The sequence below is a fragment of the Halichondria panicea genome, chromosome 11, assembly GCF_963675165.1.
Source record: "Halichondria panicea chromosome 11, odHalPani1.1, whole genome shotgun sequence".
Classification (NCBI taxonomy): Eukaryota; Metazoa; Porifera; class Demospongiae; order Suberitida; family Halichondriidae; genus Halichondria; species Halichondria panicea.
Window position 1 is genome coordinate 4,472,730 of NC_087387.1, and position 14,944 is coordinate 4,487,673.

Here is a 14,944-nt window from a genome sequence, read left to right on the forward strand (position 1 = left end):
TGATCCTTGTGAGCAGCTGTAGCAGTCTACACAGACAGATACACAAACACACTACCGTATACCTCGCTTGCGCATGCGCACCGAGGCATAACTAAGGGAATGCTGGAAGCATTGTGTGCATGGGGCGAGCCTAGCCTTAGTGAAGAGAAGTTGTAGTGATTACTAATCACTTGTTCGACTTGCTGTTTCCTATAACTGCTCTTCCTCTTCAATTCGAACCTTTTGACGACAGGTAAGCTTCAGACAAGCTCATTAGCTCCTACTTGTTGGTTATTCAATGGTAGCAGGGAGATTTGCTGACGTCAATAGACTAGGTACAGTTTAAGTGTGCAGTGACTGTGTGTGTGTGTGGGGGGGGGTGTGAGCTCCTAATATACATTGTACGTACTTCTGGTAGTCCTTCCAAAATGTTCTCATTACTTGCTATAATAATTATTAACTGTCAAACTTCCCTTAGCCTTGCCAGCAGATGGTGTCTTAGGTATGACGTAGGGAACGCCATTGCCTCGTTGCCTTAGTTGTTGAGCTGTATCAGTTTGTCCAGTAGAAATATTAATGTCTTGCTCATGATTGTTAATACAAGCAATCGTTAGAAAATGCAGCAATCGTCACGCTAAAAAGCTTGAACTGACCGTAGGATAGGCTTACAGACGGATATAAAAAGACAGACAGACAAATATCCGGTTGCTGAGCTTCTCTGCAGTACTCGCTACTATGGGAACGAGCTTCGATCAGGGCTCGCCCCAATTATGGAGTGTTTAGGTACCCATGCGACAATTATTGTTGGGTGATCATTGACCAGGATTTCTTGGGTGGTCTGTTCATATGTCGGATTATTCGTGTACTAATTTAATATCTTACTTCTGCAGTTCTAAACTGAACCTGAACCGTCAAGCACCAATGTTATGACACTCACACCACACCCCTCCGTCTGCGTGCATGGCATATCCTGATCGAGCTATTACATGCCAGTGCTGCATGTACACGCTTGTATGTTACGTAAATTCTTACTAGCTATACAAAGTCATCAAATATCCCTAACCCTAACCCTTGCATGCTGAGTTCAGATTGTTCGATTTCTAAACAAGTTTCAGTAATTAGTAATGAGCATAATTATTTGGGAGCTCTATCTAATAGCTATACAAAATGTAAGAAATATGTCTCATAGGAGGTTTTCAAACGATAAATGCACTAGCTTACAAACAATCTCACACTTTTTTTGTTCTCATACGCATGCATGGGGGTATATAATATAGAGCAACTCTTTTGGAAATTGTGAGTAGCTACGTATGACCCACATGCACACTATATATCAGTATAGGTTCTATGACCACTTCTTCTCAGAGTCAGATCTTCTGTCACCATAATGTTATTTTCTGTAGATAGTAATACTCAAGAAAACGCTATATTTTTTAACATGTAGTCCGACACACACACACACTTAATACCTAAGATTTTATTAGACATGCATGCTAATTATTGAGTGCTTAAATAAATTCAAAAATGTTTCACGCTGTCGTTACAATTACGGAAGTTATATTTATAATCTGTCTAACAAGGCTATAATATGCACAATTATGATGAGAGAAATCAAACTATATAGTGCTATAGACAGATATAGGGTCAAATGATTATGTATCATGCATGCACTTCCAACCAAATACCGTATAATTATGTTCTAGTTTATCGGGGTAGTATTTTGATGTAAATGTATAGGTTTTTTCTTTAGCACTCTTAGAGCAACTCTTCTCGAAATTGTGAGTAACGAATCCGTGATCTAGGTTCTACAATCACTCCTCCTTCTGTAGGAGTCAGATCTGCATCATCTCGCCTAAGAGCATCTTCTGTCACCATATTTTCTAATTGAAGTGTCTCAATATCCACATCCACTGTGGTTGTAGTTGGACGGTTAAGCCGTTCTTCCAATTGTTCATCTGCATCATCGTTCTTCACCACGTTTTTCTTGGTCTGTCTTTCCACACGAAACTTCAATATTGTACTGCATATATACTTTTCCAACTAATTCTACAGCATGATATACAAAAACACCAAGAAACAGTAAAATACTGATTGCTATAGACACAGTAGTAAAAACTGCTCGATACTTTGTGTCTGAACCTATAAAATAAGCTGATACCACTATAAGATTAAGCATAAACACGATTTCAAGAGGGGGTAGGCCGCATTTTCTTTATCAGCTTGAAATACTATCAATGCAAGGCAGAAGGTACCAGTAATTGTTAAAAGCAGATTTATTTCTTGATACAGGGCGAGAGATGCAATAGCCGCAACGACGCTGTCAGTGTTACACCAATCCAGTTTTGATGATTTTCTTTGAGTTTTCCGGTAAACGACTCAACTATTGGTTTCATTTTGTAATACTTCGGCATCCTGGGGGTGTATTGTATCATCAATAGCCAAATTGTGATTGCCAACAAAAAAGCTGCGAATATTGCTGAAACTAAGCACAAGAGGATGTGACTGATGTCATTGTAATCGACATTGCCGTCCACATACCATACTTTATGTGTAAGGGCACTACTCAAACTCTGGAGGGTAGCGTACCTGAACACTGAAATGATGACCCGTATTAGCTTATGTATGCTAAAATGAAGAGAGTTATGAGCACTGAAACTGGGTGTTCTCCGAATAACCTAGTAAGCATTGAGGAGTACTTACATGCCAATAATATGATCACTCCACACGTATAATGGAAAGAGAAATTGCAGCCAGGTTTTTCCTATGGCGTCAAGCTTATTAATGAAACATTTTTCAATACCAAAATCCCGGTTGCACAAAGCAATAAGTACTTTTTCTACTTGAATATAGCTATTATAATTGTCATTCAGCCCCGAGAAAAATACTTCTTCGTTTACAAATCACATTAGCATAAAACATTAGTCCATTTATTGTACCGCAAGTAATGGTGAGATCAAATATAAATATAAATAGTCAAGTGCAGCTCTGATTAGAAGAAACACTATAATCATAGCAACATAAGAATTATCGGGACAGTACTTACATCTAGAGCTTCCAATAGCCAGACTGAGACCAGGTGGACAGCCTCCACAGAGAACACCTGTGCGATTGAGAGCACACTGGCTGTCGGGAGCATAAGGATTAACACTGACGGTACTAGAATGGCAGTAGTCAAAGGGGCACCAAAAATAATATTCAAAATGCAGTAGGCTGCTTCATTATGTATGCGGAGCCAATTTCTTCCATTTTCGCTAATTATTATTTTTCTATTATCGACTGAACATTCACTAGCGATGTGCGCTAACTCTTTACTGCACATGCAGACCCCAGATGTAATGTTGAACTCGAAACCCAAAGGGCAAGGTAGCAAATCAACAGACACTACAATTGGTACGTTTTGAAGGTTTGATCGAATAAATCCGTCTTTTGAGTAGTTTTGTATACTAATACTTATTGACTCATTAATTCGAGAAAATAGTATCAATTCTGAGTTTCTGCATTCAGGCTACTAGTAGTAAGAATAAAATGAACGTGTTAACATCAGCACTGCTAGATGTACCATTAACTGAGTACTCCAGAGTCGTGCAAGACTCTTTTGAAAATACCTGTTGAATTCCTTCTCCATTGCCTAGGGAGTTGTGTTGTCTGCAGTTGCGAATATCCCGCCTGTTGTAGCTCCAAAGTCGGACCCTACCAGCATTGCATTAATTATGAATTTTTCACCCAGAGTAGCGGATTTTCTTATAAAACTATATCTGTACATTGAGGCTGATCATTTTCACAGACGCAAACTCTTCTCGGGCTCGAAGAAACAGAAGACAATGATGGGGTTTGAAAATCTAAAAGTTCATGTTGAATTTCAAAGCTGTGCAGTCAAATTTTTTGGATCAGCAGTATCAAATAATAGCTGATAAAAGCATCTTGGACGTGGATCTGTAATTATTCGTGCAAACTCGTTTGTATAAAGGTTAAAACTTTCTTTTACAGTGATTGCCCCTCCAACAAAAATCGGCACTGTTACCAATGAAAGTAAGGTTGAGGCTGCTAGTAAACCTTAAGTAAGACCCGCTCATGTAGATAGCACCTGCTGAAAAACCTGAATAGGGGTAACGTCACCCATAAAAGTAATATTTGAGTTGAATAACTGTATGCCTCCAGAGAGATGGGAGTAATTGTTCTTAAAAGTACTTATTGTCGATGGTCATATGAACAGGTCCATTTAATGTTACTATCCCGTTAAGAAAATGATTGTTGAGAATTGTCGATATTATTTCTGTGGGTAATGGCTCCCCGGTTTCTACACATAATATTATGACTACAGTTTGAAAGTTTAAGCCTGCATCATATCCATATCCATCAACAAACCAACTATCATCGATTAAAGCATTGATCTGTTCATAATTTCAAGAGAATCGAGTTTGGCATTAGAGAAAATGCATCTAGATACAGTCAGTACAACCGAGGCCGAATGTATTACATCAAAATTAATACTCAGTCCTCCTGTGAATGCATTGTCTACCATTAAAGCATGGATAGTACTCTCAACAGCTAATATCCAAACCGAATCAAAGATGGGATCTATACAAAATAACATCTGGCAATGGCCAATGCTTTTTGATTTGCAACGATATTAACTGTAGCAAAAAGGTCCAAGAAGTTGCTATCTTCTATCGATACATTGATGACACTTCCATTGTTCTTGATCCAAACTGAGCTAGTGTCATTAGCAGAGTGTGTGAAATTGCAGTTAGAGATAGCCATTGACACATTGCTTGTATGATTGCATGGCAAATACACCAGCTCCAAATGAATCCTCCGTCATGCAACAATAGATTGCGACAATGAATTTTGAACTGTATGGACAGTGAAAATCAGCCTATTTGTGTTCACGAACGTGCAGTTGCTGACATCCACTGTCACTGGCCTATTGGTACTGTTTAGAGCAAGCTTGATCCATATGAAGGATTCTCAATACCTCTGTGTTGAAACTTCAATGGTAGGTAGACTATAAGAGTATCTGTTTCTGTAAACAAACCTACAGTTGATGATGTGTCAAAGAATCTTATTAGCTCGTCTCGGTCAAAAAGCTCTTTGAATCGTATCTCGTCCGTGTGCCCCCAAGAAACTAGCCATGTGCAATAAGTTAGCCTTGATTTGATCAGTGACACACTGCTTACAATACTGTTATAGCAAAGCACTTCATGATTGATCATAATAATTATTTATTCTGAAAGTTGGTTACATTCAAAAAAGTGTACAGTATGGCCATACTTTTTAGTGTGAACAAAGTTCCGTTAGCTATTACTAGCTCCTAGCTTCATAATAACTGCAGTGGAGGGAGCATTAGTATCAAATGGTGAATCTGTTCCAGCCATAGTCAAATTGTTTACATTAGCTATTTCAAGGACTGTATCAGAATAATTGTAGAATCCGTCGATGAACAACAACGAAACATTGTCTCTTCCATCGATGAGGGACAAGGCATTGCTGGCATAGTAGCTCAGAGTGTGACAAGGCTTATCAGAGGGACAGGCCGGATTGGGAGGTGGGGTCGGAGTAACATAGTACTTCTGTGCTTGACCAGACAATGGAGTAGCTGTCAGTAGCAAGTACAATAATAGCCACGACATCTTCCTATATTTTTCACACGTGTGAATAGTCTGCAGTAAAGCATTCATAATTATGATGATTTTATAGGTTTCTCTCTGGCTTCAATAATTATGAGCTATATATATTAGAATTATGAGCTGGAGATTCAAAACCACACCGTGAACTGTTATAATAATGGGTCCACACTATAATTATACCGTATTACTACAAGCATTAAACATATGCGAAATTTGTGAGCGTTGATCAACTTCGCAAAACCTACTGGTAAATGACACACGGATCCTTGCCAGAACACAATAGTTGATCACAACAGGTAAAGTTTTCAGCTGATTTGGCTCATTCGCAAAGGTTTTCACCAGCAAAATATTCATACACGGTACTAGCTATAGTCTAGTAAACTATAGTTACACCCCAACTCAGAATAGCTATACAGTTGCTCACTTATAGATATAGATCTGCTAATAATATAGCTGGTATACATGGAACATGGTAGCCCAGGGCCAGGGGTACAGGCATGCAGTCAGTGATGGTATAAAGCTGCATGAGCAGCTGCAAGCACCATGTGCTAAGAATATATGATTGGCAGAAACATAATTGTACTTGTGTAGTATAGCTATACACACTCACGCTCAATGGAGGAAACTTATTTACTTGCGTCTTTAATTTGAGGCAGCTTCCTTTGCAGCCGATAACAAGTCCGCATCAAGGATAATTAAGAGAGATTTGATAAGTCCTATAGCTCAGAGTTTACTGTATACAATAGTGTCCCACCACATTTGATCCACTTTGGAATGTTGGTAGCCTTAATTGGCGTTTGAATCTTGTGTGGTATATCCAATGGCAGCCATCCATGAACATACGAGATGGTTGTGGGATCCTATAGTATATATTCTTTTGCTGGTTGAGGACACACGGTTTGTGTTAATGGGCTGTCACTTATAGCGTTTGTAATTACTTGCAAGTGGTTCATTGCATTTTCCAATTTTCTGTTGCGAGTTTACTATCATTTGCAGAAATAGCAAAAATTGCATAAATTAATACTCGCCAAAATAATTATGTCACCTTAAGGTATTATATAGTCCTAAATTGTATGATTGTACAAGTATTACACTAAACTGTACAATAATTATGTGACACTTTGATTGAATATTGCGTCAGGTTCTGAAAAAGGCCCAATTTTCGCAGATATTTCAATAATTATACTTCAATTCACATGCTAGATCTATATACTAAGCCACTTGGGCTACAGTCCTTTTGGCCTATACCATACTACTCTAGTTCTAAATCTGTTCAAGTTATAATTCTCTAACTTGTAGGAGGTACGTATGAAGTTGGATGTATGGTGAAGAGATAGTAGTTATCAGGTAATGTATCTTGTACAGCCACTATTGTCTTTATTTGCCCCTCCACCCTGCCTTGGTGATCGTAGACTGGCACCTCTTGTGGTTTAAGAAATAAATTTGTTCCTTCTTGGGTGAAACTGAACGCGTATGCTCCGGTACGGTTGTGATGCCGGGTCACCTTGGGGGGCTGGAATGAGGAACAATTGCAATGAACTTGCGAGTAATTAGAAACACTATGAAATTTCACAACTTGAGCAGGATTTAGCAGAATTTAATACTAGCAAAATGATCGAGCTAAACAGTGAAAATGCAAACAAATCTACCTGTGAAAATAATTATGTCATCTTAAAAGGTACAATGGGAAATTTAATTTGGTACCAATATTGGTAATTGGTAGGTTACTAACACCCCTTTATAATACTTCCTCTTTGATATAGCTTATCCACGCAACAATGCTGTTGTCTAAATCGTGACTAAAACAGCACTATTTAACTATACCTTTTGTGTTCAATAAAATTATATGCAGCTTACTCTCAGTACTGCATTGAATCCCACTAGGTATGTAATGGGTGAACTTTTCTCTTCAGTTGTCTTTCCAGCTTGAAAACGGGTGGTCATCGTAAGAGACCAATTTGGAATGACCACGTTCTTCCAAATGTAATCCCCATCATTTGATCGCTCCCACTTCATCACCACTAAGTACATAAAGTAGAAAAGTGAATTATCGTGAAAAAATATAGCGTTTTGTTCTATAATTATGTGTACTTTGGCGAGACTTAGCATTATCTTCATTGCTAACACCATCCAAAATTATATTATTATAGTAATAAATATAAGCCATGCAGACACTGAGTTTGACTCATCTGTTTCTTAGCCTTGTATATAATAACAATCTCCTGAGTATTGGTGATTATACGTAGTGATCTTAAAAGTCGGTTCTGTTCAGTATAGCATTCATGCATGCATGCATGCAAGTGGCATCAATCTACAAAATTAAATCCTGCATGGTCCCAATATTAATCTTATGTGGTGTACCTACATATACCGTGCATGCATGGGCAGTGAAACATCAGACAGTTACGTAATTATTTTCGACACTACATCGTATAGCAAAAAATTTTCACTCTTTGAAAGGAGCTCTCAGAAGATAATAAGGAAAAGTGCCTCAGAGGAGGTACCTTAAGATGACATTTTTTCACCGTATTAAGTCTGCTATTTCTGCGAATGAGAGTAAAATCGCAAAAATTGTACTTGCAGATAATTGGAAAATGCTCATTAAAACCACTTGCGAGTAATTAGAAACGCTATGAATTTCACAACTTGAGTGGATACCAGCAAAATGAGCTAAACAGTGAAAACGCTACCTGTGAAAATAAGTCACCTTAGGTATGCAGTAGAGACTCTCGCTTGGCCTTTGTAGAAGACCTCTAAATATGTCTCAAGAGATCTTTTTGAGAAATAATGGACCTCTCAGTAACCAATCAGATTGCACCATTTGTGACAAGCATAATGTAAAACGTGCTTATAGTATCCTGTTGCCAATTTTTAGTATATTGCAATCAAGCCTCAAGGTCAAGCTTTGAGCATGCGCAATATGAGGTAGATACGTGATTTAGAAGCCCTCAGGCAGCTTGTAGTACCCTCGATATACATTTGGGATACTAAAGCAGTGCCTTTGGGCTTCTAAATCCCATAAACAGCTCCAAAACAGTGTCTATAACTATTATAACCACCTGAATGATTTGAATGCCATGTTCCGAGGTAGACTGGTGGATCGTACAGCAATTGTTGGCTTCGGGTATCAATGTACAACTTTGGATTTTGTCCATCCACTAACACCCCAAATTTATAGTATGGGGCACCAGCGTAGTTGTCAACCTGCATAATTTATATTGTAGTAAGTTTTAATCATGGTCTGTAACTTTCACGCATGCATGCACAAAATTACGAGAACCCCAAACCCATAAAAGGTTAATTTAATCACTATAATTATCGTTAAGGTAGATATATACCTGTATTATGAGTCAGGGGGTATTATGGGTCTCTTTGATAAAAATATGCTTCCAAAGTTTCAGTATTATTCTTAAAAGATAACCTGATTTTCAAAATCACCATATCTTAATTGTATTATGGCGTAATTTAACATTTTTCCAATGGTTATCTCCAGAGAAATTTATAATTAAGCTTAGGTGACTCATTATACCAACATTTACCTTATAGCAAGTTAAAATTGGGGCTGCAATAACATGCAGTGTTTGCATGCAGCCTAAACAGTATAGAATTGAACCTTTCTTAGTATCCAAACTACCGTATAGCGTGTAATTTTCGTGGGGCAAAATATCGTGGTTTTCGTGGTTGGAGGTCTGACCACGAATATTTTACCCACGAATGAAGCGACCTTGCCTACCTTTACCTGCAAGTGCAAACAGCAACCACAAAAATATTACCCACGAAATGTCTCAATATTGCTGAACCACGAATATTTTGTCCCTCGAAAATTACCTGCTATACTGTTGGTCTTTTGTCACTCACTCTATGTAAGTGATTACCTATACTATAACGATTTTTTGCTGTTCCACAAACCCACTAATTTATGTTGCCATGGTTGATAGGTTGCAGTGTATTCATTCACCTATACACAATGGTATCAGCACCATTTCTTAGAATCATAAGATATTTACATAACTACTCATAAGCACTGTTACAGTACCGTATTACCAGAATGTTTTGCGAGCGTCAAACATATTATGTGAACTTTTTGGGCGTTGATCAATTCGCAACAATAAAATCGCAAAAACCTAAACTGGTATATACTGGTGACATGCAATCCTTGCCGGAACGTAGATTGCAAAGGGTCAAATTCTCTGCTGATTTGGCTCATTCAAAGGTTTCACCAGCAAAATATTGGTATTACTTACCGTATTTCGAGATAAACTTTGCAGAAGGATCATTAGAAAGGATTTCGTTGATTCAATGTTTGTGCACTTACAGCTTTTGGCTACATGCTTAATCAGCGAAAAACGCAAGTTTATACCCTCGCAATAATAATATACCCGCTTAATTTATACGTGTGTCTATTCTTTACCTCATCATACGAGAGGGAAATGTCAGATTCAACTACAGTTTCATCATTTGAATCCACACAAGTGCCCTGATTTGCATCTCTTGACGCCTGTAAGAAATTTGGCAAGTATATAATTATAGGTATACCTTGTGAATCAAACTTGGTCAAGATACATCATACAGTATATAGATATCTACTTACCATTAATCACAGTTCCTTTAATTGGCTTGAATTGGTTATTAGTTTGATGTCTTTCAGCTTTACAGATGCATGGGACCTCTCAAAAGAAACAACACTTTTTAGTAGTAAATGTAGGTGGGTCAATGATAAAATATCTATGGCCATTGATGCATTTCCTCATACACAGAAATACCCTAGCTTATTCATGGAATTACATGTCACTGAATGGTTCATCAACTGTTTAATTGCCAATACAATTATGGGTGATTGTGCTAAACTAGCTATCTAGTCACTTTGAGTAATTGTCGATCCTTCGAATTCACTGCAGTCATATGCACAACGTTAAACGTTGTGCGTTCTCGCTATTGTAAGAGTTGACATATGCATGAACAAAGTTGAAGACTATATGTGGCTGGTCGTAGTAGTAGCACTGCAAGTATATGTGTGTGACCTAGCTCCTGGTTCTCAGTAAAAGTTCAAACCTGAGGGAGGAAAGTATAATACAATGACTGTGAACACATGTTCATATCTTTTATATTTTCACGACAGTTGCAGATCCTTAAATTGTATTACATGACTGTGTATTATAATGGGATGGGGTACTTAATGGACGATTACCCCATTAATATTAGTTATGCTCGGTCACTTCTTAAGGTCAAGTGTAATTATAGTCAACTTGTCTCCACTTGTGGTAAACTATGTAATGAGCATATTGGGGCGCCCTGATTTACCCCTATCATCATAATGACATGTCCAGTCTCCCACCTAAAATAGACCCTCCTCTTTTCAGAAGCCATGACACACTTGTTTACATAAATAAACCTCAGATGACCGTGATTACAGTCATCCTATGATTCACATTTCGACAACAATAAACAACATGCACTAACTTGTAATTTGTAATTACACATAAATTGTCATGAGCTGACAAAAAGCACGGAATGTGACCTGCTACACAAACATAGATTGCTGACTATACAAGACACTAGCTTTTGAATAGTTCTCTGAGATCAGCGGAAGTCTTCAGCATTGAACATACCCTACAGAGATGAAAAAATAAATTTCTTGAAATACATGTACAGAATGAACATTATTTTTACACTTATTTTGTCTCAGGTTGCTGTATTCTGAGAGACGTTATGTGCTATAATCATGCGCAAGTGAGGTATACGGTAGTGTGTGTGTGTGTGTGTGTGTGTGTGTGTGTGTGTGTGTGTGTGTGTGTGTGTGTGTGTGTGTCTGCTACAGCTGCTCAAGGATCAATGAAGTGCAAGTAAGAGTTTCTATAGGCTTCTAGTCATGTTTTCTTGGATTTTAATTCATGGATTTGCAAAATGATGCTTCGTTCTCGAGTTATGCCTAGTTTTGCTTACTTGGAATGCCATTGCAGCTTTTTCGGAAGAGCACGTAGCCAAACTTGTTTACCGAGTGTTGCTACTCTACTTAGTAGTTAGCTCTGCACTAGAACGCTAGCTATTGGTAGCTGGAAGAATGAGAAGAGAGCTGCAAGGCTCTGCTGATGCAGCCATTAATTTTAGACTTGAACTTTTGGCATCGATCGTTTTTAACAACAATCATGGTCGATCATTACCCACTCTTTGAGTTTGCATGCAGCAAAATGGATCAATGCAAAAGTGTTTATCATGTGTATAAAAGCTATTAGTAGCTTTATGTTATGTAGCTTTGGCATCTCCACCGAGGCATCAGCACCTGCGGTGCTTTCATTACAACAGTGACACCGTGTAGGATTTACTTTACCACTGTATTTACCGTAAATGGACAGAACGTGTTGTAGTGAGTATTGTTACTTAGTGTGCAGTAACCGGCAATATGCTGATTCTCATGGCTAACAGTCTAAAACTACTGTAATGGTCACTATTTGATTGTAGGTGAAATTCTCATACCACAACATTAATTTTATTGCTCTTACAGCACCCCCCTCAAACAATCAATCCAATGCATAAATCATCTGTGAACGCAACTCTTAATTATGGCTTGTGGATTGTGATAAAACACTTTCCCTACAAATTGTGGTGAGGTAGATGCAACAATTCAAACTGACCTTTGCTCTTCTGAGGATGGAGTCTTTGGAAGGATCGTAGGGGTGGTCTTTAGAGGGGATCTCCAAGACTGCTGGGATGGGCTGCGAATAGTTGTCTATCAGGTGCCGTATCATCTCTGCAATCTGTGTATGGTGAACACTTACTTAGGCTGAAAGAGGTATGAATAATCATACATGTGTATTTACTATACAAAACGTAAAATCTGTCAACTTTGCATATGAGCAACTTGTTTGTGGCTACTGTACATGTACAACGATGAAGCATTGTATAGTAGGTATCTTTCTGCTGAAAGTGAGATTCAAAAGTTTTGCTATGGTGCATAATTCATGATAATCATAATTATTATAGCTTACATTCTGGTTGATGAGTATGATAGCAATGTCTCTTCTCCCAGTGAAGCTCTTGAAAGCATCTTCAATATCACTTACTGCAGTATCTGAGCGTGAGCGTGTGTTGGGTGGGAAAGGTTACAAATTACAAAGTTTTATATTGCTTCTGCAAATGTTTTATTTGGACGTTTTGCCATACTGAAAACATACTGAGGTACAAGAACAAGAGCAGAAGCTGCTGCTGAAAGATATGTAACGTTGAACAGTGCCATGCCAGACTATATAACAGCTGAGAATAGCTAACAGAATTACATTCAGTAGTACTAACGACACCTTGTGACTGCATGCATTGGATGTAAATCACAAGACGTGAACAAAACCTGACTATTTTCACACACAACCCACACACATGGCCACCAATGTATTAACATGTTAGCTACAATATCAAGTCTATAGCTTTTGCTTTCCTCACAAAACAGGTGGATTTGGATCGGAACGCAAACATTGATATCTAATACTGCTCTTTAACAGCTACAACTGTACAACAATTAAACGTTACAATTGTTTATACTAGATCGTGCCTCCAGTACAGAATCTTAACGGACCGAAGATCAGTACGTCACACCCATTCAATAAAGTATGTGCAGCTAGCTCAATTCGTTCGTTGTCTCAATTGCAAATACATGTAAAACTCACTATAGAAAACAACTTATATGCCCTCTAATACTTTAAGTGAAAGCACAACATGGCGAGAGGCATTAGCACAGTGCAGCTTGCCCCACCTTTGGTCACGATGAGGTAGTTCTCTTGCCTCTTGTTGTTGATGTCTCCTATACCACCCAGCAGAAAACCCGTACATGTGTCCTGTGCAGGGCGATATCATTGGACACATAGCCACATACATACGGATATATATTATATATAAATATTAAAAATTCAACCGCTCACATTAATTATACATCATAGAGACCACCATAGAAGATATAATGTTGCTAAGAGAGCACACGTAACCACTAGTACAGTTTCAGTAGGGAGCACATTCATGTGAACATAAGATCAGCATTGCGTGTACAGTCTAGTGTGTGCTCAGATTACGCAAGATTAGCTCATAACAGCTAGATCACCTCATCAGCTATGATAGCCAATAGCTTTCCACTCTTCTCTACCATCTCTAACACCTCGATCTATATATTTTTTGTCTAGTTGTAAAATCTTGGTCTTGTCTGATCTTGTGACTATAAACCTGCAGACATCAGCACTTTCAGGGTCAGAGGTCAGTGGTCAGAGGGCGGTAGGGTCAGAGGTGTGGCTTGTATAAGGTAAACTAGCCTCGATCACAGCCCCTCTCACTAGAGAGCGGCCTGGAATCGAGGCTAACGGTAAACCAAAAGGTCCTCTGCTCTGGAACTAGCCTCGATTCCAGGCCGATTAAAATGCGGCCTGGAATCGAGGCTACTCTGGAACCATTAGAGATAAAGTTAAACCATAGATAATAGAGACAGGGATTGGAAACGTTCACGTGACCCAGTATACAACCCACAAAGTGACATCTTGCAGCTGTGTCATAATTATGCGTGTCTCGCGGTTACAAGTGTTAATTGTTTGTTTACTATTCTACTCTTTTGACAATTGGATGGCTATGAATCTGCTTTAGACCACAAAACTGTGTAGCCACCCCCGCAATCATCTTATGTGTGCTATACCAGTGTTAAATCTCTGTTTTCTGCAGCAAAACCTCTATGAAGAAAGGTTAGTAGAGAGTCAAAGTGTTACAATATACTTGTGGAGTTTTTAGAACTTTATTAAAGTTTTCTGTACATTTTTAGAAACAAGAGTAGGTTCATTTGACAGCACTGTGTTGCACTGTCTTGTTGATTAGTCCAAATACATGTTTAAGGACCAGTTGTAACAGTAAATCAGTGCAGAATCATTGGTTGCTGTGTGGAGTTTTCCTGACCTTGCAAATGATTAAGAACAAGTGTTAAGGAGTCTCATTTGCTAAGAAGTGGTTGTAGAAATGCATGGTTAATAAAGATAACATATAAATACTCTGAGAGATCACAACATTAAAATGTCCTACATGTACATGTACGTATGTATGTGTAGGTAATACTGATGGAACATAGACAGTTTACGTTTGGTAAATTAAATGTAATAATGCTGAAAGGCACCGACTAGGGTCTTGAAGGCTCAAAACCAGCCCAACAGTGCACACATACACAATGATCACAATGATTCCGTATCAGAAAAGGTAAACTTAATGGTAACAATTTTGTTATTGCTATTGTTCACAGGTTCCATCTCTTGCTGACATCCAGTCTATATATTTATTAGTGCCGTCATACATCGAACAAAGTAGTAATGGTGTTCTTCTCA

The 14,944-nt window shown here is 38.3% G+C and overlaps 2 protein-coding genes across 2 annotated transcripts; both read right to left on the reverse strand.

The window, feature by feature from the left end:
• Nucleotides 1-6,775: 6,775 nt before the first annotated feature.
• Nucleotides 6,776-10,308, reverse strand: LOC135343856 (uncharacterized). The gene is made up of 5 exons (XM_064540879.1): nt 10,198-10,308; nt 10,018-10,104; nt 8,666-8,810; nt 7,464-7,627; nt 6,776-7,119 (listed from the first exon to the last, which is right to left on the reverse strand). The coding sequence occupies exons 1-5, from the start codon at nt 10,198-10,200 to the stop codon at nt 6,895-6,897; spliced, it is 624 nt and encodes a 207-aa protein (XP_064396949.1). The 5' UTR covers nt 10,201-10,308; the 3' UTR covers nt 6,776-6,894.
• A 667-nt stretch (nt 10,309-10,975) lies between these two features.
• Nucleotides 10,976-13,852, reverse strand: LOC135343857 (V-type proton ATPase subunit F-like). Its single transcript, XM_064540880.1, has 5 exons — nt 13,693-13,852; nt 13,351-13,432; nt 12,593-12,675; nt 12,239-12,361; nt 10,976-11,216 (listed from the first exon to the last, which is right to left on the reverse strand). The coding sequence occupies exons 1-5, from the start codon at nt 13,735-13,737 to the stop codon at nt 11,187-11,189; spliced, it is 363 nt and encodes a 120-aa protein (XP_064396950.1). The 5' UTR covers nt 13,738-13,852; the 3' UTR covers nt 10,976-11,186.
• Nucleotides 13,853-14,944: the final 1,092 nt, after the last annotated feature.